Source organism: Panulirus ornatus, chromosome 17 (assembly GCF_036320965.1).
Source record: "Panulirus ornatus isolate Po-2019 chromosome 17, ASM3632096v1, whole genome shotgun sequence".
NCBI classification, from domain to species: Eukaryota; Metazoa; Arthropoda; class Malacostraca; order Decapoda; family Palinuridae; genus Panulirus; species Panulirus ornatus.
This window is the reverse complement of record NC_092240.1, coordinates 29706273-29731187: the sequence shown is the minus strand read 5'-3', so window position 1 is coordinate 29731187 and position 24915 is coordinate 29706273. Positions and strand designations below refer to the sequence as shown.

Genomic DNA, 24915 nt, shown 5'->3' with positions numbered 1-24915 from the left:
AAAGAAAAAGGCAGGAGGTCAAAGGAAAGGTGGAAGAGGTGAAAAAGAGGGCAAATGAGAGTTAGGCTGAGAGAGTATCATTAAATTTTAGGGAGTATAAAAAGATGTTTTGGAAGGGGGTAAATAACATGCGTAAGACAAGGAAACAAATGGGAACATCGGTGAAGGGGGCTAATGAGAAGGCAATAACAAGTAGTGGTGAAGTGAGAAGGAGATGGAATGAGTATTTTGAAGGTTTGTTGAATGTGTTTGATGATAAGAGTGGCAGATATAGGGTGTTTTGGTTGAGGTGGTGTGCAAAGAGAGGGTCAGGGAGAATGGTTTGGTTAACAGAGAAGAGGTAGTGAAAGCTTTGCAGAAGATGAAAGCCGGCAAGGTGGCGGATTTGGATGGTATTGCAGTGGAATCTGTTAAAAAGGGGGTGACTGTGTTGTTGACTGGTTGGTGGGGATATTCACTGCGTGTGTGTGTGGTTCGTGATGAGGTGCCTGTGGATTGGCAGAATGCATGCTTAGTGTCATTGTACAAAGGCAAAGGGTATAGTGGTGGGTGTTCAAATTGCAGAGGTATGAATTTGTTGAGTGTTCCTGGGAAGTTGTATGGGAGGGTATTGATTGAGAGAGGAAAGGCATGTACAGAGCATCAGATTGGGGAGCAGTGTGGTTTTGGAAGTGGTGGGGGATGTGTGGATTGGGTGTTTGCTTTGGGGAATGTATGTGAGAAGTACTTGGAAGAACAGATGGATTTGTTTATGGCATTTATGGGTCTGGAGAGGGCATATGATGGAGGTGCTCTGTGGAAGGTATTAAGAGTATATATGGTGTGGGAGGTAAGTTGCTAGAAGCAGTGAAAAGTTTTTATCAAGGCTGTAAGGCATGTATGTGTACGAGTAGCAAGAGAGGAGAGTGATCAGTTCCCAGTGAATGTCGGTTTGTGGCAGCAGTGCATAATTTCTCCATGGTTGTTTAATTTGTTTATGGATGGGGTTGTTAGGGAGGTGAATTTGAGAGTTTTGGAGAGGGGCAGGTATGCAGTGTTGTGGATGAGGGGGCTTAGGAAGTGAGTCAGTTGTTGTTTGCTGGTGATGCAGCGCTGGTGGGTGGTTCAGGTGGGTAGCTGCAGAAGTTGGTGACTGAGTTTGGTGGGGTGTGTAAGGGGAGAAAGCTGAAACTAAATGTGAATAAAGGCAAGGTTATTGGGTTCAGTAGGGTTGAAGGATGAGTAACTTGGGATGTAGGTTTGAGTGGAGAAAAGCTGGAGGAAGTAGGGTGTTTTAGATATCTGGGAGTGGATTTAGTAGCGGATGGAATCATGGAAGTGGAAGTGTAGGGGATGGGGCGAAGGTTCTGGGAGCATTGAAGGATGTGTGGAAGGCAAGAACGTTACTTCGGAGAGCAAAAATGAGTATGTTTAAAGGAATAGCGGTTCCAACAATGTTCGGTGGTTGGGAGGCATGGGCTATAGATAGAGTTGTGCAGAGGAGGGTGGATGTGCTGGAAATGAGGTGTTTAAGGACAATGTGTGGTCTGAGGTGGTTTGATCGAGTAAGTAATGAAAGGGTAAGAGAGATGTGTGGTAATAAAAAGAGTGTGGTTGAGAGAGCAGAAGAGGGTGTTTTGAAATGGTTTGGTCACATGGAGAGATTGAATGAGGAAAGATTTACAAAGAGGATGTATGTGTCAGAGGTGGAGGGAACGAGGAGAAGTGGGAGACCAAATTGGAGGTGGAAAGATGTAGTGAAAAAGATTTTGAGTTTTCGGGGCCTGAGCATGCAGGGGGATAAAAGGCGTGCAAGGAATAGAGTGAATTGGAACGACGTGGTATACCTGGGTCGACGAATGTGGCCTTTGTTGTCTTTTCCTAGCTCTACCACGCGCACATGCTGGGGAGGGGGTTGTCATTTCATGTGTGGTGGGATGGCGACAGGAATGAATAAGGGCAGACAGTATGAATTATGTACATGTGTATATATGTATATGTCTGTGTGTGTATATATATATATATATATATATATATATGTATATGTTGACATGTATAGGTATGTATATGTGCATGTGTGGATGTGTATGTATATACATGTGTATGTGGGTGGGTTGGGCCATTCTTTCGTCTGTTTCCTGGTTGTGAGGCATAGGCTATAGGTAGGGAGGAGGATGGATGTATTGGAAATGAAATGTTTGAGGACAATATGTGGTGTGCGGTGGTTTGATCGAGTAAGTAATGAAAGGGTAAGAGAGATATGTTTAAATAAAAAGAGTGTGGTTGAGAGAGCAGACGAGGGTGTGCTGAAACGGTTTGGTGACTTGGAGAGAATGAGTGTGGAAAACATTGACAAAGAAGACATGTGTGTCAGAGGTGGAGAGAATGAGGAGAAATGGGAGACCAAATTGGAGGTGGAAGGATGGAGTGAAAAAGATTTTGAGCAAACAGGGCCTGAACATACAAGAGGGTGAAAGGCGTGCAAGGAATAGAGTGAATTGGAACGATGTGGTATACTGGGGTCGATTGTCAGTGGATTGAATCAGGGCATGTGAAGTGTCTGGAGTTAGCCATGGAAAGTTTTATGGGGCCTGGATGTGGAAAGGTGTAGTTTTGGTGCATTACACATGACAGCTAGAGACTGAGTGGGAATGAATGTGGCCGTTGTTGTATTTTCCTGGCACTGCCTCGCATGCACACAGGGGGAAGGGGGGTGCCATTTCATGTGTGGTGGGTTGGTTACGGGAATGGATGAAGGCAGCAAGTATGAATATGTACATGTGTATATGTCTGTGTATGTTATTTATTTATTTTGCTTTGTCGCTGTCTCCCGCATTAGCGAGGTAGCGCAAGGAAACAGACGAAAGAATGGCCCAACCCACCCACATACACATGTATATACATACACGTCCACACACGCAAATATACATACCTATACATCGCAATGTACACATATATATATACACACACAGACATATATATACAAATGTACACAATTCATACTGTCTGCCTTTATTTGTTCCCATCGCCACCTCGCCACACATGGAATAACAACCCCCTCCCCCCTCAGGTGCGCGAGGTAGCGCTAGGAAAAGACACCAAGGGCCCCATTCGTTCACACTCAGTCTCTAGCTGTCATGTAATAATGCACCGAAACCACAGCTCCCTTTCCTCATCCAGGCCCCACACAACTTTCCATGGTTTACCCCAGACGCTTCACATGCCGTGGTTCAATCCATTGACAGCACGTCGACCTCGGTATACCACATCGTTCCAATTCACTCTATTCCTTGCACGCCTTTCACCCTCCTGCATGTTCAGGCCCCGATCACTCAAAATCTTTTTCACTCCATCTTTCCACCTCCAATTTGGTCTCCCACTTCTCCTCATTCCCTCCACCTCTGACACATATATCCTCTTGGTCAATCTTTCCTCACTCATTCTCTCCATGTGACCAAAACCATTTCAAAACACCCTCTTCTGCTCTCTCAACCACACACTTTTTATTTCCACACATCTCTCTTACCCTTACATTACTTACTCGATCAAACCACCTCACACCACATACTGTCCTCAAACATCTCATTTCCAGCACATCCACCCTCCTGCGCAAAACTCTATCCATAGCCCACGCCTCGCAACCATACAACATTGTTGGAACCACTATTCCTTCAAACATACCCATTTTTGCTTTCCGAGATAATGTTCTCGACTTCCAAACATTCTTCAAGGCTCTTAGAATTTTAGCCCCCTTCCCCACCTTATGATTCACTTCCACTTCCATGGTTCCATCCGCTGCCAGATCCACTCCCAGATATCTAAAACACTTTACTTCCTCCAGTTTTTCTCCATTCAAACTTACCTCCCAATTGACTTGACCCTCAACCCTACTGTACCTAATAACCTTGCTCTTATTCACATTTACTCTTAACTTTCTTCTTTCACACACACTTTACCAAACTCAGTCACCAGCTTCTGCAGTTTCTTACATGAATCAGCCACCAGCACTGTATCATCAGCGAACAACAACTGACTCACTTTCCAAGCTCTCTCATCCAGAACAGACTGCATACTTGCCCCTCTTTCCAAAACTCTTGCATTTACCTCCCTAACAACCCCATCCATAAACAAATTAAACAACCATGGAGACATCACCCACCCCTGCTGCAAACCTACATTCACTGAGAACTAATCACTTTCCATTCTTCTTACACGTACACATGCCTTACATCCTCGATAAAAACTTTTCACTGCTTCTAACAACTTGCCTCCCACACCATATATTCTTAAAACCTTCCACAGTGCATCTCTATCAACTCTATCATATGCCTTCTCCAGATCCATAAATGCTACATACAAATCCATTTGTTTTTCTAAGTATTTCTCACATACATTCTTCAAAGCAAACACCTGATCCACACATCCTCTACCACTTCTGAAACCACACTGCTCTTCCCCAATCTGATGCTCTGTACATGCCTTCACCCTCTCAATCAATACCCTCCCATATAATTTACCAGGAATACTCAACAAACTTATACCTCTGTAATTTGAGCACTCACTCTTATCCCCTTTGCCTTTGTACAATGGCACTATGCAAGCAATCCGCCAATCCTCAGGCACCTCACCATGAATCATACATACATTAAATAACCTTACCAACCAGTCAACAATACAGTCACCCCCTTTTTTGATAAATTCCACTGCAATACCATCCAAACCTGCTGCTTTGCCGGCTTTCATCTTCCGCAAAGCTTTTACTACCTCTTCTCTATTTACCAAATCATTTTCCCTAACCTTCTCACTTTGCACACCACCTCGACCAAAACACCCTATATCTGCCACTCTATCATCAAACACATTCAACAAACCTTCAAAATACTCACTCCATCTCCTTCTCACATCACCACTACTTGTTATCACCTCCCCATTAGCCCCCTTCACTGAAGTTCCCATTTGCTCCCTTGTCTTACGCACTTTATTTCCCTCCTTCCAAAACATCTTTTTATTCTCCCTGAAATTTAATGATACTCTCTAACCCCAACTCTCATTTGCCCTCTTTTTCACCTCTTGCACCTTTCTCTTGACCTCCTGCCTCTTTCTTTTATACCTCTCCCACTCATTTGCATTTTTTCCCTGCAAAAATTGTCCAAATGCCTCTCTCTTCTCTTTCACTAATACTCTTACTTCTTCATCCCACCACTCACTACCTTTTCTAATAAACCCACCTCCCACGCTTCTCATGCCACAAGCATCTTTTGCGCAAGCCATCACTGCTTCCCTAAATACATCCCATTCCTCCCCCACTCCCCTTACCTCCTTTGTTCTCACCTTTTTCCATTCTGTACTCAGTCTCTCCCGGTACTTCCTCACACAAGTCTCCTTCCCAAGCTCACTCACTCTCACCTCTCTCTTCACCCAACATTCTCTCTTCCGAAAACCCCCACAAATCTTCATGGAGTGAGTATTTTGAAGGTTTGTTGAATGTGTTTGATGAGAAGAGTGGCAGATATAGGGTGTTTTGGTTGAGGTCGTGTGCGAACTGAGAGGGTCAGGGATATTCCATGTATGTATGGTTCATGATGAAGTGCCTGAGGATTGGCAGAATGCATGCATAGTGCCATTGTACAAAGGCAAAGGAGATAGAGGTGAGTGTTCAAATTATAGCGGTATAAGTTTGTTGAGTATTCCTGGGAAATTATATTGCAGGGTATCGTTTGAGAGGGTAAAGGCATGTACGGAGCATCAAATTGGGGAAGAGCAGTGTGGTTTCAGAAATGGTAGAGGATGTGTGGATCAGGTGTTTGCTTTGAAGAATGTATGTGAGAAATACGTAGAAAAACAGATGGATTTGTATGTAGCACTTACGGATCTGGAGAAGGCATATGATAGAGTTGATAGAGATGCTTTGTGGAAGTTGTTAGAGTGTATGGTGTGGAAGGTAAGTTGTTAGAAGCAGTGAAAAGTTTTTATCAAGGATATAGGGCATGCGTATGAGTAGGAAGAGAGAAAAATTGATTGGTTCCCAGTGAATGTCGGTTTGCGGCAGGGATGCATGATGTCTCCATGGTTGTTTAATTTGTTTATGGATGTTGTGGTTAGGGAGGTGAATGCAATATTTTTGGAGAGAGGGGCAAGTATGCAGTCTGTTGTGGATGAGAGGGCTTGGGAAGTGAAACAGTTGTTGTTCGTTGATGATATAGCGCTGGTGTCGGAATCAGGTGAGAAACTACAGAGGTTGGTGACTGAGTTTGGTAAAGTGTGTGAAAGAAGAAAGCTGAGAGGAAATGTGAATAAGAGCAAGGTTATTAGGTTCAGTAGGGTTGAGGGACAGTTAATTGGGAGGTGACTGAATGGAGAAAAACTGGAGGAAGTGAAGTGTTTTAGATATCTGGGAGTGGATTTATCAGCAGATGGAACCATGAAAGCGGAAGTCCAAATGCCTTTCATTTGTCTTTAACTAAGAGTCTTCTTCATCCCACCACTCACTCTTTGTTTTAGATATCTAGGAGTGGATTTATCAGCACATGGAACCATGGAAGCGGAAGTCCAAACGCCTTTCATTTCTCTTTCATTAACAATCTTACTTCTTCACCCCACCACTCACTACCCTTTCTACTCAGCCCATCTCTCACCTTTCCCATGCCAGAAGCATCTTTTGCACAAGCCATCTCTGCTTCCCTAAATACATCCTATTCCTCCCCCACTCCCCTTACATCACTTGCTCTCACCTTTTTCCATTCTACACTCAATCTCTCCTGATACTTCCTCACACAAGTCTCCTTTCAAAGCTCACTTACTCTTACACTCTCTTCACCCCAACATTCTCTCTACTTTTCTGAAAACCCATACGAATCTTCACCTTCACAAGATAATGATCAGACATCCCTCCATTTGCCCCTCTCAGCACATTAACATCCAAGTCTCTTTTACACGCACCTATCAATAAACATATAATCCAATAACACTCTGGCCATTTCTCCTACTTACTTACATATCCTTATGTATATCTCTCTTTTTCAACCAAGTATTCCCAGTCACCAGTCCTTTTTCAGCATGCAAATCTATGAGCTCATCTCCATTTCCATTTACAACACTGAACACCCTCTGTATGCCCATTATTCCCTCAACTTCCACATTACTCACCTTTGCATTCAAATCGCCCATCACTATAACCCACTCTTGTGCATCAAAGCTGCCATCACTCTCACTCAGCTGCTCCCAAAACACTTGCCTATCATGATCTTTCTTTTCATGACCAGGTGCATAGGCACCAATCATCATCCATCTCTTTTTCCATTCATTTTCAGTTTTACCCATATCATTTTAGAGTTTACTTTCTTGCACTCTGTCACATACTCCCACAACTCCTGCTTCAGGGGAGAAAGAATACTAACCATGTATTTCCTGAGTATCATAAAAGGCAACTGGGATAGGGCGCCTGGAAATTCTCCCTTCAGTTTTTACTTTTTGAGAAAACAGAGAAGGGGGCCGAGTAAGGATTCTTCCTCTTTAGCTCAGTCCTCTGCTTTTAATGGTTCCTTGCTGACGTGGGAAATGGCGAATATGTATGAATATATATATATATATATATATATATATATATATATATATTTTTTTTTTTTTTTTTTTTTTTTTCATACTATTCGCCATTTCCCGCATTAGCGAGGTAGCGTTGAGAACAGAGGACTGGGCCATTGAGGGAATATCCTCACCTGGGCCCCTTCTCTGTTCCCTCTTTTGGAAAATTAAAAAAAAAAAAGTGAGAGGGGAGGATTTCCAGCCCCCCGCTCCCTTCCCTTTTAGTCGCCTTCTACGACACGCAGGGAATACGTGGGAAGTATTCTTTCTCCCCTATCCTCCCCTATATATATATATATATATTATATATATATATATATATTTTTTTATTTTTTTATTTTTTTTCGCTGTCTCCCGCGTTTGCAAGGTAGCGCAAGGAAACAGACGAAAGAAATGGCCCAACCCACCCCCATACACATGCCTTGATTTAATCCACTGACAGCACATCAACCCCGGTATACCACATCGCTCCAATTCACTCTATTCTTTGCCCTCCTTTCACCCTCCTGCATGTTCAGGCCCCGATCACACAAAATCTTTTTCACTCCATCTTTCCACCTCCAATTTGGTCTCCCTCTTCTCCTCGTTCCCTCCACCTCCGACACATATATCCTCTTGGTCAATCTTTCCTCACTCATTCTCTCCATGTGACCAAACCATTTCAAAACACCCTCTTCTGCTCTCTCAACCACGCTCTTTTTATTTCCACACATCTCTCTTACCCTTACGTTACTTACTCGATCAAACCACCTCACACCACACATTGTCCTCAAACATCTCATTTCCAGCACATCCATCCTCCTGCGCACAACTCTATCCATAGTCCACGCCTCGCAACCATACAACATTGTTGGAACCACTATTCCTTCAAACATACCCATTTTTGCTTTCCGAGATAATGTTCTCGACTTCCACACATTCTTCAAGGCTCCCAGAATTTTCGCCCCCTCCCCCACCCTATGATCCACTTCCGCTTCCATGGTTCCATCCGCTGCCAGATCCACTCCCAGATATCTAAAACACTTCACTTCCTCCAGTTTTTCTCCATTCAAACTCACCTCCCAGTTGAATTGACCCTCAACCCTACTGTACCTAATAACCTTGCTCTTATTCACATTTACTCTTAACTTTCTTCTTTCACACACTTTACCAAACTCAGTCACCAGCTTCTGCAGTTTCTCACATGAATCAGCCACCAGCGCTGTATCATCAGCGAACAACAACTGACTCACTTCCCAAGCTCTCTCATCCCCAACAGACTTCATACTTGCCCCTCTTTCCAAAACTCTTGCATTCACCTCCCTAACAACCCCATCCATAAAAAATTAAACAACCATGGAGACATCACACACCCCTGCCGCAAACCTACATTCACTGAGAACCAATCACTTTCCCCTCTTCCTACACGTACACATGCCTTACATCCTCGATAAAAACTTTTCACTGCTTCTAACAACTTGCCTCCCACACCATATATTCTTAATACCTTCCACAGAGCATCTCTATCAACTCTATCATATGCCTTCTCCAGATCCATAAATGCTACATACAAATCCATTTGCTTTTCTAAGTATTTCTCACATACATTCTTCAAAGCAAACACCTGATCCACACATCCTCTACCACTTCTGAAACCACACTGCTCTTCCCCAATCTGATGCTCTGTACATGCCTTCACCCTCTCAATCAATACCCTCCCATATAATTTGCCAGGAATACTCAACAAACTTATACCTCTGTAATTTGAGCACTCACTCTTATCCCCTTTGCCTTTGTACAATGGCACTATGCACGCATTCCGCCAATCCTCAGGCACCTCACCATGAGTCATACATACATTAAATAACCTTACCAACCAGTCAACAATACAGTCACCCCCTTTTTTAATAAATTCCACTGCAATACCATCCAAACCTGCTGCCTTGCCGGCTTTCATCTTCATCTTATATATATATATATATATATATATATATATGGAACCATGGAAGCGGAAGTGAATCATAGGGTGGGGGAGAGGGTGAAAGTTCTTGGAGCATTGAAGAATGTGTGAAAGTCGAGACCATTATCTCAAAAAGCAAAAATAGGAATGTTTGAAGGAATAATGTTTCCAACAATGTTATATGGTTGCAAGGCATGGGCTGTAGATAGAGTTGTGCAGAGGAGGGTGGATGTGCTGGAAATGAGATGTTTGAGGACAATATGTGTTGTGAGGTGGTTTGATCAAGTATGTAATACTAGGGTTAGAGAGATGTATGGTAATAAAAAGAGTGTGGTTGAGAGAGCATAAGAGGGTGTTTTGAAATGGTTTGGTCACACGGAGAGAATGAGTGAGGAAAGATTGACCAAGAGGATATATATGTCAGAGGTGGAGGGAACGAGGAGAAGTGGGAGACCAAATTGGAGGTGGAAAGATGGAGTGAAAAAGATTTTGAGTGATCGGGGCCTGAACATGCAGGAGGGTGAAAGGCGTGCAAGGAATAGAGTGATTGGAACGAATTGGTATACCAGGGTCGATGTGCTGTCAATGGATTGAACTAGGGCATGTGAAACGTCTTGGGTAAACCATGGAAAGTTTTGTGGGGTCTGTATGTGGAAAGGGAGCTGTGGTTTTGGTGCATTATATATGACAGCTAGAGACTGAGCGTGAACGAATGTGGCCTTTGTTGTTTTTTCCTAGTGCTACCTCGCACGCATGCGGGGGGAGGGGGTTGTCATTTCATGCGTGGTGGGTTGGCGACGGGAATGAATAAAGGCAGCAAGTATGAATTATGTACATATGTATATATCTATATGTCTCTGCATGTATATATATGTATATGTTGATATGTATAGGTATGTATATGTGCATGTGTGGACATGTATGTATTTACATGTGTATGTGGGTGGGTTTGGATTATTCTTTCGTCTTTCCTTGTGCTTCCTCGCTAACGCGGGAGACAGTGACAAAGTATAATGAATAAATAAATATTTATATATTAAGCATAATAATAAGAGGATATATGTGTCAGAGGTGGAGGGAACGAAAAGTGGAAGACCAAATTGGAGGTGGAAAGATGGAGTGAAAAAGATTTTGAGTGATCGGGGCCTGAACATACAGGAGGGTGAAAGGCGTGCAAGGAATAGAGTGAATTGGAACATTGTGGTATACCGGGGTCGACATGCTGTCAAGGGATTAAACCAGGGCATGTGAAGCATCTGGGGTAAACCATGGAAAGTTCTGTGGGGCCTGGATGTGGAAAGGGAGCTGTGGTTTCGGTGCATTATTACATGACAGCTAGCGACTGAGTGTGAACGAATGTGGCTTTTGTTGTCTTTTCCTAGCGCTACCTCGCGCACAAGAGGGGGGGGAGGGGGTTGTTATTTCATGTGTGGTGGGATGGCGATAGGAATTAATAAAGGCAAACAGTATGAATTATGTACATGCGTATATATTTTAATGTCTGTGTGTGCATATATATGTATATGTTGAGATGTATAGGTATGTATATTTGCGTGTGTGGACGTGTATGTATATACATGTGTATGTGAGTGGGTTGGGCCATTCTTTTGTGTTTCCTTGCGCTACCTCGCTAACGCGGGAGACAGCGACAAAGCAAAATAAATAAATAAATAGAATAAATAATAATAATAATGGTTTGGTCACATGGAGAGAATATATATATATTATTATTTTCATTATTTTGCTTTGTCGCTGTCTCCCGTGTTAGCGAAGGTAGCGCAAGGAAACAGATGAAAGAATGGCCCAACCTACCCACATACACATGTATACACATATACATCCACACACAGAAATATACATACCTATACATCTCAACGTATACATATATATACACACACAGACATATACATATATACACATGCACATAATTCATACTGTCTGCCTTTATTCATTCCCATCGCCACCCTGCCACACAAGAAAATAACCACCTCCTCTCCCCAAATGTGCGCGAGGTAGCGCTAGGAAAAGACAACAAAGGCCACTTTTGTTCACACTCAAGTCTCTAGCTGTCATGTAATAATGCAACGAAACCACAGCTCCCTTTCCACATCCAGGCCCCACAGAACTTTCCATGGTTTACCCCAGACGCTTCACATGTACTGGTTCAATCCATTGACAGCACGTCAACCCCGGTATACCACATTGTTCCAATTCACTCTATTCCTTGCACGCCTTTCACCCTCCTGCATGTTCAGGCCCCGATCACTCAAAATCTTTTTCACTCCATCTTTCCACCTCCAATTTGGTCTCCCACTTCTCATTCTCTCCATGTGACCAAACCATGTCAACACACCCTCTTCTGCTCTCTCAACCACACTCTTTTTATTTCCGCACATCTCTCTTACCCTGTTATTACTTACTCGATCAAACCACCTCATACCACATATTGTCCTCAAACATTTCATTTCCAGCACATCCACCCTCTTCTGCACAATTCTATCCATAGCCCACGCCTCGCAACCATACAACATTGTTGGAACCCCTATTCCTTCAAACATACCCATTTTTCCTTTCTGAGATAATGTTCTCGACTTCCACACATTTTTCAACGCCCCTAGAACTTTCACCGCCTCCCCCACCCTATGATTCACTTCCGCTTCCATAGTTCCATCCGCTGCCAAATCCACTCCCAGATATCTAAAACACTTTACTTCCTCCAGTTTTTCTCCATTCAAACTTACCTCCCAATTGACTTGACCCTCAACCCTACTGTACCTAATAACCTTGCTCTTATTCACATTTACTCTCAACTTTCTTCTTTCACACACTTTACCAAACTCAGTCACCAGCTTCTGCAGTTTCTCACATGAATCAGCCACCAGCGCTGTATCATCAGCGAACAACAACTGACTCACTTCCCAAGCTCTCTCATCCACAACAGACTGCATACTTGCCCCTCTTTCCAAAACTCTTGCATTCACCTCCCTAACAACCCCATCCATAAACAAATTAAACAACCCTGGAGACATCACACACCCCTACTGCAAACCTACATTCAATGAGAACCAATCACTTTCCTCTCTTCCTACACATACACATGCCTTACATCATAAATAAAAACTTTTCACTGCTTCTAACAACTTGCCTCCCACACCATATATTCTTAATACCTTCCACAGAGCATCTCTATCAACTCTGTCATATGCCTTCTCCAGATCCATAAATGTTACATACAAATCCTTTTGCTTTTCTAAGTATTTCTCACATACATTCTTCAAAGCAAACACCTATTCCACACATCCTGTGCCACTTTTGAAACCACACTGCTCTTCCCTAATCTGATGCTCTGTACATGCCTTCACCCTTTCAATCAATACCCTCCCATATAATTTCCCAGGAATACTCAACAAACTTATACTTGTGTAATTTGAGCACTCACTTTTATCCCCTTTGCCTTTGTACAGTGGCACTATGCAAGCATTCCGCCAATCCTCAGGCACCTCACCATGAGTCATACATACATTAAATAACCTTACCAACCAGTCAACAATACAGTCACCACCTTTGTTAATAAATTCCACTGGGGACAGGGGAGGAAGAATACTTCCCCTGTACTCCCTGTGTGTCGTTGAAGGCAAGTGAAAGGGGAGGGAGCGTGGGGCTGGAAAGCCTTCCCTTTTGTATTTTAATTTTCCAAAAGAAGGAACAGAGAAGGGGGCCAATTAAAGATATTACCTCAAAGATTCAGTCCTCTTTTCTTAATGGTACCTCACTAACACGGGAAATGGCAAATAGTATGAAAAAAAAATAAAATATATATATATATATATATATATATATATATATATATATATATATATATATATATATATATATATATATATATTTTTTTGCTTTGTCGCTGTCTCCCGCGTTTGCGAGGTAGCGCAAGGAAACAAACGAAAGAAATGGCCCAACCCACCCCCATACACATGTATATACATACGTCCACACACGCAAATATACATACCTACACAGCTTTCCATGGTTTACCCCAGACGCTTCACATGCCTTGATTCAATCCACTGACAGCACGTCAACCCCGGTATACCACATTGCTCCAATTCACTCTATTCCTTGCCCTCCTTTCACCCTCCTGCATGTTCAGGCCCCGATCACACAAAATCTTTTTCACTCCATCTTTCCACCTCCAATTTGGTCTCCCTCTTCTCCTCGTTCCCTCCACCTCCGACACATATATCCTCTTGGTCAATCTTTCCTCACTCATTCTCTCCATGTGACCAAACCATTTCAAAACACCCTTTTCTGCTCTCTCAACCACGCTCTTTTTATTTCCACACATCTCTCTTACCCTTACGTTACTTACTCGATCAAACCACCTCACACCACACATTGTCCTCAAACATCTCATTTCCAGCACATCCATCCTCCTGCGCACAACTCTATCCATAGTCCACGCCTCGCAACCATACAACATTGTTGGAACCACTATTCCTTCAAACATACCCATTTTTGCTTTCCGAGATAATGTTCTCGACTTCCACACATTCTTCAAGGCTCCCAGAATTTTCGCCCCCTCCCCCACCCTATGATCCACTTCCGCTTCCATGTTTCCATCCGCTGCCAGATCCACTCCCAGATATCTAAGACACTTCACTTCCTCCAGTTTTTCTCCATTCAAACTCACCTCCCAATTGACTTGACCCTCAACCCTACTGTACCTAATAACCATGCTCTTATTCACATTTACTCTTAACTTTCTTCTTTCACACACTTTACCAAACTCAGTCACCAGCTTCTGCAGTTTCTCACATGAATCAGCCACCAGCGCTGTATCATCAGCGAACAACAACTGACTCACTTCCCAAGCTCTCTCATCCCCAACAGACTTCATACTTGCCCCTGGGGATAGGGGATTAAGAATACTTCCCACGTATTCCCTGCGTGTCGCAGAAGGCGACTAAAAGGGGAGGGAGCGGGGGGCTGGAAATCCTCCCCTCTCGTTTTTTTTTTTTTTTTAATTTTCCAAAAGAAGGAACAGAGGGGGCCAGGTGAGGATATTCCAAAAAAGGCCCAGTCCTCTGTTGTTAACGCGGGAAATGGCGAATAGTTTAAAAGAAAGAAAGAAATATATATATATATATATATATATATATATATATATATATATATATATATATATATATATATATATATATATAATCCCTGGGGATAGGGTAGAAAGAATACTTCCCATGCATTCCTCACATGTCGTAGGAGGCAACTAAAGGGGAGGGAGCGTGGGGCTGGAAATCCTTCCCTTTTGTTTTTTAATTTTCCAAAAAGAAGGAACAAAGAAGGGAGCCAATTGAAGATATTACCCCAAAGATTCAGTCCTCTTTTCTTAATGGTACCTCACTAACAAGGGAAATGGCAAATAGTATGAAAAAATTAAAAAAAAAAAAAAATATATGTATATATATATATATATATATATATATATATATATATATATATATATATATATCCCTGGGGATAGGGGAGAAAGAATACTTCCCACGCATTCCTCACGTGTCGTAGGAGGCGACTAAAGGGGACGGGAGCGGGGGACCAGAAACCCTCCCCTCCTTGTATTTTGACTTTCTAAAAGGGGAAACAGAAGAAGGAGTCACACAGGGAGTGCTCATCCTCCTCGAAGGCTCAGATTGGGGTGTCTAAATGTGTGTGGATGTAACCAAGATGAGAAAAAAGGAGAGATAGGTAGTATGTTTGAGGAAAGGAACCTGGATGTTTTGGCTCTGAGTGTAACGAAGCTCAAGGATAAAGGGGAAGACTGGTTTGGGAATGTCTTGGGAGTAAAGTCAGGGGTTAGTGAGAGGACAAGAGCAAGGGAAGGAGTAGCACTACTCCTGAAACAGGAGTTGTGGGAGTATGTGATAGAGTGTAAGAAAGTAAATTCTAGATTGATATGGGTAAAACTGAAAGTGGATGGAGAGAGATGGGTGATTATTGGTGCATATGCACCTGGGCATGAGAAGAAAGATCATGAGAGGCAAGTGTTTTGGGAGCAGCTGAATGAGTGTGTTAGTGGTTTTGATGCACAAGACCGGGTTATAGTGATGGGTGATTTGAATGCAAAGGTGAGTAATGTGGCAGTTGAGGGAATAATTGGTATACAGGGGGTGTTCAGTGTTGTAAATGGAAATGGTGAAGAGCTTGTGGACTTGTGTGCTGAGAAAGAACTGGTGATTGGGAATACCTGGTTTAAAAAGCGAGATATACATAAGTATACGTATGTAAGTAGGAGAGATGGCCAGAGAGCGTTATTGGATTACGTGTTAATTGACAGGCGTGCGAAAGAGAGACTTTTGGATGTTAATGTGCTGAGAGGTGCAACTGGAGGGATGTTTCTGATTATTATCTTGTAGAAGCGAAGGTGAAGATTTGTAGGGTTTTCTGAAAAGAAGAGAGAATGTTGGGGTGAAGAGAGTGGTGAAAGTAAGTGAGCTTGGGAAGGAGACTTATGTGAGGAAGTACCAGGAGAGACTGAGTACAGAATGGAAAAAAGTGAGAACAAAGGAGGTAAGGGGAGCGGGGGAGGAATGGGATGTATTTAGGGAAGCATTGATGGCTTGCGCAAAAGATGCTTGTGGCATGAGAAGCATGGGAGGTGGGTTGATTAGAAAGGGTAGCGAGTGGTGGGATGAAGAAGTAAGATTATTAGTGAAAGAGAAGAGAGGCATTTGGACAATTTTTGCAGGGAAAAAATGCAAATGAGTGGGAGATGTATAAAAGAAAGATGCAAGAGGTCAAGAGAAAGGTGCAAGAGGTGAAAAAGAGGGCAAATGAGAGTTGGGGTGAGAGAGTATCATTAAATTTTAGGGAGAATAAAAAGATGTTCTAGAAGGAGGTAAATAAAGTGTGTAAGACAAGGGAGCAAATGGGAACGTCAGTGAAGGGGGCTAATGGGGAGGTGATAACAAGTAGTGGTGATGAGAGATGGAGTGGGTATTTTGAAGGTTTGTTGAATGTGTTTGATGATAGAGTGGCAGATATAGGGTGTTTTGGTCGAGATGGTGTGCAAAGTGAGAGGGTTAGGGAAAATGATTTGGTAAACAGAGAAGAGGTAGTAAAAGCTTTGCGGAAGATGAAAGCCGGCAAGGCAACAGGTTTGGATGGTATTGCAGTGGAATCTATTAAAAAAGGGGGTGACTGTATTGTTGACTGGTTGGTAAGGTTATTTAATGTATGTATGATTCATGGTGAGGTGCCTGAGGATTGGCGGAATGCTTGCATAGTGCCATTGTACAAAGGCAAAGGGGATAAGAGTGAGTGCTCAAATTACAGAGGTATAAGTTTGTTGAGTATTCCTGGTAAATTATATGAGAGGGTATTGATTGAGAGGGTGAAGGCATGTACAGAGCACCAGATTGGGGAAGAGCAGTGTGGTTTCAGAAGTGGTAGAGGATGTGTGGATCAGGTGTTTGCTTTGAAGAATGTATGTGAGAAATACTTAGAAAAACAAATGGATTTGTATGTAGCATTTATGGATCTGGAGAAGGCATATGATAGAGATGCTCTGTGGAAGGTATTAAGAATATATGGTGTGGGAGGCAAGTTGTTAGAAGCAGTGAAAAGTTTTTATCAAGGATGTAAGGCATGTGTACGTGTAGGAAGAGAGGAAAGTGATTGGTTCTCATTGAATGTAGGTTTGTGGCACGGGTGTGTGATGTCTCCATGGTTGTTTAATTTGTTTATGGATGGGGTTGTTAGGGAGGTGAATGCAAGAGTTTTGGAAAGAGGGGCAAGTATGCAGTCAGTTGTGGATGAGAGAGCTTGGGAAGTGAGTCAGTTGTTGTTCGCTGATGATACTGCGCTGGTGGCTGATTCATGTGAGAAACTGCAGAAGCTGGTGACTGAGTTTGGTAAAGTGTGTGAAAGAAGAAAGTTAAGATTAAATGTGAATAAGAGCAAGGTTATTAGGTACAGTAGGGTTTGAGGGTCAAGTCAATTGGGAGATAAGTTTGAATGGAGAAAAACTGGAAGAAGTAAAGTGTTTTAGATATCTGGGAGTGGATCTGGCAGCGAATGGAACCATGGAAGTGGAAGTGAATCATAGGGTGGGGGAGGGGGCGAAAATTCTGGGAGCCTTGAAGAATGTTTGGAAGTCGAGAACATTATCTCGTAAAGCAAAAATGGATATGTTTGAAGGAATAGGGGTTCCAACAATGTTGTATGGCTGCGAGATGTGGGCTATGGATAGAGTTGTGCGCAGGAGGGTAGATGTGCTGGAAATGAGATGTTTGAGGACAATATGTGCTGTGAGGTGGTTTGATTGAGTGAGTAATGTAAGGGTAAGAGAGTTGTGTGGAAATAAAAAGTGTATGGTTGAGAGAGCAGAAGAGGGTGTTTTGAAATGGTTTGGTCACATGGAGAGAATGAGTGAGGAAAGAGTGACCAAGAGGATACATGTGTCAGAGGTCTCGGAGGGAACGAGGAGAAGTGGGAGACCAAATTGGAGGTGGAAAGATGGAGTGAAAAAGATTTTGAGTGATCGGAGCCTGAACATGCAGGAGGGAGAAAGGCGTGCAAGGAATAGAGTGAATTGGAACGATGTGGTATACCGGGGTCGACATGCTGTTAATGGATTGAACCAGGGCATGTGAAGCGTCTGGGGTAAACCATGGAAAGTTGTGTGGGGCCTGGATGTGGAAAGGGAGCTGTGGTTTCGGTGCATTATTACGTGACAGCTAGAGACTGAGTGTGAATGAATGGGGCCTTTGGTGTCTTTTCCTAGCACTTCCTCACACACATGAGGGGGGAGGGGGTTGTTATTCCATGTGTGGCGGGGTGGCGATAGGAACAAATAAGGGCAGACAGTATGAATTATGTACATGTTTATATATGTATATGTCTGTGTGTGTATATATATGTGTACATTGAGATGTATAGGTATGTATATTTGCGTGGGTGGACGTGTATGTATATACATGTGTATGTGGGTGGGTTGGGCCATTTCTTTCGTCTGTTTCCTTGCGCTACCTCGCTAATGCGGGAGACAGCGACAAAGCAAAATAAATAAATATAAATAAATAAATATATATATATATATATATATATATATATATATATATATATATATATATATATATATATATATATATATATTCTTTTTTTCTTTTAAACTATCCGCCATTTCCCGCATTAGCGAGGTAGCGTTAAGAACAGAGGACTGGGCCTTTGTGGAATATCCTCACCTGGCCCCCCCTCTGTTCCTTCTTTTGGAAAATTAAAAAAAAGAAAAAAAAAAGAGAGGGGAGGATTTCCAGCCTCCTGCTCCCTCCCCTTTTAGTCGCCTTCTACGACACGCAGGGAATACGTGGGAAGTATTCTTCATCCCCTATCCCCAGGGATAATATATATATATATATATATATATATATATATATATATATATATATATATATATATGTAGTACATATTCACCATTCAGTGCATTAGCGAGGTAGTGTTAACAACATAGGACTGAGCCTTTAGAAGGAATATCCTCACTTGGCCCCCTTCTTTGTTCCTTCTTTTGGAAAATTAAAAACTAGAGGGAAGGATTTCTAGCACCTCACTCTCTCCCCCTTTAGTCACCTTCTATGATACACAGGAAAATGTGGGAAGTATTCTTTCTCTCGTGTTCCCAGAGATAATATGTATGTATGTATGTTTGTATTATTATTATACTTAATCGCTGTTTCCCACATCAGCGAAGTAGCACCAGGAAACAGACGAAGAATGGCCCATCCACTCATATACTCATGTATAAATTCATACTTGCCTTCATTCATTTCTGTCGCTATCCCACCCATGGGAAACAGCATTGCTACCTCCCATTTCATCAAGATAATTCCAGGAAAACAGACAAAAAAGGCCACATTCGTTCACACTCAGTCTCTGTCTGTCATGTGTAATACACAGAAACCACAGCTCCCTATCCACACATCCAGGCCCCAAAAACCTTTCCATGGTGTACCCCAGACGTTTCACGTGCCCTGGTTCTATCCACTGACAGCATGTTGACCCTGATACACCACATCAGTCCAATGCAGCCTATTCCTTGCACACCTCTCACCATCCTGTATGAACGCACACTTTCGTAGAACATATAATGCTTCAATACCCAGGGTTCGAACCTCAGACCATATGCATGGTAAGCTTAAGGTCTAAGGTTCGAATCCAGGCTGGTGAAGGGTTGTGTGTTCTTTGAAAGTGCATGTTCATTTGCCTTACATTCATGTTTATATATACCTCTGCATTTGCACAGTAAGGTTCTGTAAAATGCTATTCTCTGGTAATATATGCCTGATGGGATTTGACCTTTCTGGACCCAGTTGCTCATGTATATACTCCCACCATATCACAAATCTTTGCTAGATCCTTTCTAATGTCTCTATGTACAGGTCATTTTTTCCAGGCTTTACTTTCACAACTTCTTTCATATGTATGTTGTTTCCTTTTATGCATACCCACCACCAATATTCACTCACCTTCACAAGAATTAAAACATTCCACTTGCTACCCCTTTAAACATTTTCACATCCAATAACCCCTCTTTTGCACATCTTTTAGTTAGCACATGCCAGTAGTCACTTACAGTTGCATGAAGTGACAGTTCTGGAAATCTCATTGATGTGTACACTAAGAAATTTTTTTTTTAGAACGAATTGATATATTGTCATGCAATCCTGTCCCAGCGCTGAGGTGGTAGATGGAAGGGTTGTAGATGACATCTGACAACTGATAAGAAAGGAAGACATAGAAGTGTCACTTGTTTCTTGCTCTTGAACTTGGTTTCATGTTTTACTCATATTTCATGTACAGACACAGTGTTGGGATGGAAAACATGAATATATTTAGAAATGTCACTCTACACGCTCTAAAAATGAGTGGGAGAAGAGTTGTGGCTGATACATCTTGGTTGATCCTTCCTCACCTTGAGAAAAGAGGGAGGAACATTAAGAATGTTTGCTTTTATCATGCTCTACATTTAATTTGTACACGAAGCTTAGCATTGGATCTGAATTCATTCTTAATTGCCCCGGGACTTCTTTCTACAAAAGGATCATGTGTTGCCCAAAACCTCTTAACAGGAGTCCCTGCAGCTCCAAGGCTGCTTTACTTCTTTTAGCAAGGAAATGATAGACTCATTGTGGAGTGCATATTCTATTTCAATACTATACTCTTAGTGTTACAGCTTTGCCAAAGATGACTTCTTTTGTAAGAATAACACCATACTTGTGGAGAAATATTTGTAGAGATATTCTGTGGACACTAAATGATACACAAACCCTCATGTAGATTGGAGCTTTAAAAGGTAAAATCTGCTTGGAAATGTTCTATTACTATACTGTATTCTAATAATATATTTTAACAAAACCTTCTACCACCCCAAGATTACATAAAGGAAAATTAGGCACTGTTATTTTCCTCCACAAGTGGAAGGATGGTGGGAATGCAGTAGGTGAGGGTCCAATTTCACCTCTGTCCTTGTTACATAAACATACTAAAATCATCCTCCAAGTTGCCTATTTCAGTACAAATCACAATTCTTGTTATTCACTCTCCTAACTAACTGATACATATGATAAGTGTTCCTCCTTATTGCTTTGATAATCCAACATTGTACATGTTTTCCATGGGGCCACTGTATGCACAGCCTGAGAGCACAACAAATACATGTAGTCATGATTGTAAGGGTACTGAGGAAAACTGAAATTATTCCTGTGCCATATCGTTGATGTAATAGACCTCAGTAGGCTACTGATGGTACAATAAACCATCTGGATATTTAGAGGCAGGAAAATTGAAAACATTTGCATTTGTTAGCTCCCATTTTCACATTGACTGCTAGCCCCATTTATTTTTGCTTCTTTTCTTAAATGACTTATTCCTGATTACTATTCTTCATTCAGCTCACACCTTGACTAGCTTTTCCCTACTTTTATGTATATCAAGGACTCCATGCTTCACAGATTATTCCCTCAGTTGTCACATCACCCACCCTTGTTTTCATATCCCCTTACACTATGGTTTAATCCCATGCAGTCACTCAACTTCTTTCACAATCCATCGTTTACTAAACTCCTCACATTCCTTGGCACTTAAACACCAACTGTCAATCCACTTATCATAACCCTTTATTTAAACCCAAGTTAAAATTTGATTAATTTCCAAGCAGTGTTGAATGTAGTCGTACAGTTTGTTCTTCATGTGAAATGTAATCCCTTCCTTCAGTTTTTTGTCCTCTGATAAACTATGGATTTTACCCTTAAATACTAATGAATCACGGTATCATCTTACCTTTCAACTTTTTTCCTCCCCTTTAGAGCTAGTTCTCCAGATAAGTCCTAGCACTCATAATCCAATTTCCAACCATGCCCCATAGAATGGTGGGGATATTTACCTGTGTCAACTCATTGGTAGTAGATTTAACTTGTAAAAGAGAAGGGTAGGTGCAGTGAGAGAATTTACTACAGGATGCTGAGAAATTATTTGGGATCATATGTGGTTGTAGCATTTTGAATATGATGATTGGTGAATGGAGTCTTTGATCTCACTTAACAAATCAATGTGGAAAGTGAGAAGTGTTTGTATTGGTTACAATGTTGTGTTAACACACTGGACATTAGTTGAAAGAATATATGATAATGAAAGGTTGTATATATCCAGTCCATCAAATATCAGAATGAATAGTTATTAGTATTAGATGGAAGAGACAGAAATTCAAGGTTACTCCATACTTGAAACATTTAAAAAGTACTGCATCTTCAGAAGTCAGTCATGTAGTATTTCTTTATTAATGATTTTTCTAATTTACAGGGTGATCATTTAAGCCATGGTGGTGCTGGACCTCACTAGTGACCTGACCACCACTGGCAGCAGCTGTAGTCCTTCCCATCAAGGGCTATATCGGGGGTTGTGGAGCCTCCCCATAATGGGGCTGGTATGTATGGCTGAGCCACTCCCGAGGCCTGTGCGAGAGAGGCAGCGTGTGGCACGTCCATGTGGCAGGGGATCGTGACATAGGGCAATTATATGTGTTTAGTGTATATTTTTTAAGCAGCAAAGAGAATTGCAAGGGATGGGACAGTTTGGAACTGATGTTTAGGACACCAGGGCCCCCTAACCCCCCTGCCCAGTGCAGCTCAGTGTGTGGTCTCCTGCGTGCGATCTTCCACAACATATCTCGCAGCCAATCATATCACAAGGCAGCCTAAGCTTGGTCATGATGACAGTGGTTGTAGCTTCACTTATCTTGAAATGTGGAAAATGAAGTTCTGCCAGTCGTAGTGTGTATCTGAGCTCCCAAAGAATATATGAAAGGTTGAGCACTTGACTCAAAATTGTGAGAATTTGGAAAGTGTTTATAATGAGTGAAAAGATGCCTTGAAGTGCAGAGTGAAGCTGAATAGTGCAGTGACGGACTGAGAGTTGGCTTTTATACTAGCCATGTACTCTGAGCTGGAGGTGAAGACCGAGCAATGAACCTGACTTTTCTAGGTTTAGCATTGTATACATAATTAATATACATTGTGTACAGAATGACTCATTATTTTATTAAACAAACATTTTTAGCTAGGTGATCTATTCTGAGAAAAGAGTAATGTAAAGAATGCACAATGCTATTATGAACAGATGGTTTACATCAAGGATTATGATTGAGAAGCTAAATTCGGCTTCAGTGTTGAGCAACTCCTCTTTTAAGTGCATAATTTTAGTGTAGTTGTTAGTGCTTCCCATTTTCCTGTGTTCATCTGCTGACTTTATTGATAATTTTGATTTTGTATTCATTATTTAGAACTGGATCCCTGTGTCCACCTATATGTCATGAGTGGAAGGAGGCCAATCAGTCCATAGTGCCTCAACATTGGTTTACTATCATGGGGAAGTTTAGTGATATGTATATGACAATTAGAGATATTAACATGTTATTCAGCTAAGGAAACAGCAGCTTGAAAGACATTTTGTGTAGCTTTGTTTTTAGGCATATATGATAATTCAAGAAATTTCTATAATTGTTTTACATCGAAATTGCAGCTGTATATCATTCATAAATTTCTGTATGACTTTGCATTGTTCAAATGTTACTTTGATCGCAAAATGGTGCGGATTTCTTGTAATATGTCACTCTAAAACATTCCAATTGAACTGTTATGTAACCTTTGTTGGTAATTACAACTGGTTTGTGACCAAATACCAATCCCACTCATCTCTGGACTGCACTTTGACATTACATTATTAAACATGTGTAAATAACAGGTACATGGTGGTGTTTACACATATGTTATCTTATTAATATCCAGTTCTATTGGATAATTTATTATAAATTTACTGAACACAACCATGATCCTGATTTCTATACACAATTTGCTGTAAGCCTACTGCATCTGACTATCAGGTTATTCAAGGCACAGCTGTTTGGAGATCTCAAGCCTCCAGTGTGATTTTATATTTGCTTTAGACCTTCCTCAAGATGATTTAGCTAAGAATTGGTTTAAAGATTATTGAAATCATTGACATAAAATGTTTAATATGTTATTGTAGTGTGTTCTCAACTTTGTAGATATTATGATGGTTTGTTGAGATGATGTTTAATGACAGGAGCAGCCAGCATTAGATTCATGGACTTTTCCTTGTGCATTTTTTCAAGATTCATATTTAAATATTTTATCTGTCAGAAATATTCCATCCATCCTGGTACGCCTGAGACTCGAAGGGACATTTTGCAGTTCCTCGTGTTAACGCTCACTCGATAAACTCTGCCGGCTCACCACCCTACATGCTACCTTTATTTCCTCCCAGCTGATATTAAGGATGGGGAGTGTTGAGTTCGAGCACCAGTCTGGCGTGCCTCAGAGCTTCCAGGCACTGCGGCACTTGACTCAGTCGGATGACATGATGTGTACAAATATTGTAAGAAGAGTGCAGTGGGCGCCGTATCAGCCTATCCACGAGGGTACTCAACATGGACTTCATCTGTAGAATAATAAATGTGCCATTTTGCATTATGTGATGTTTCATTTCATGATCTTGTTCTAAGAATGCATGGGAAAAAATATATTTTGAAGTTTCTAATGTTTTTAGTACTAGTGAAAATGTTTTCAAAATATCCAGTTATCTCCCACTTTAAATTCAATTCCCATTTTCATGTAATGGATCAGATGCTTGAAGCATCTCATGTAATTTACACATCTTCATCCCATGTTCAAAGTGACTTGAACCCAGAGTCAACATTCACACCTCCTTTTGCCTACAAATTGGTTTCCTTGCACCCAAAACTAAATCATTTTTGGGGGCATATTCATCCAAAATCTCTTTCTTTGTCAACTCCCCTTATATTACCTCTCTTATTCAGTCTTCTTGTATGGCAAGTACATTATCCCCAAACA

The 24915-nt window shown here is 41.6% G+C and overlaps 1 protein-coding gene across 13 annotated transcripts in view; it reads left to right on the top strand.

The window, feature by feature from the left end:
• LOC139754662 (transcription factor 12-like) overlaps nucleotides 1–24534 on the top strand; it is a 723853-nt gene extending 699319 nt beyond the window's left edge. For all 13 annotated transcript variants that reach the window (XM_071672207.1, XM_071672206.1, XM_071672198.1 and 10 more), the window contains one exon: nucleotides 22346–24534. In XM_071672207.1, coding sequence (XP_071528308.1) covers nucleotides 22346–22384 — 39 coding nt within the window. In that variant the 3' untranslated portion in view covers nucleotides 22385–24534. The remainder of the gene's footprint in view (nucleotides 1–22345) is intronic.
• Nucleotides 24535–24915: the final 381 nt, after the last annotated feature.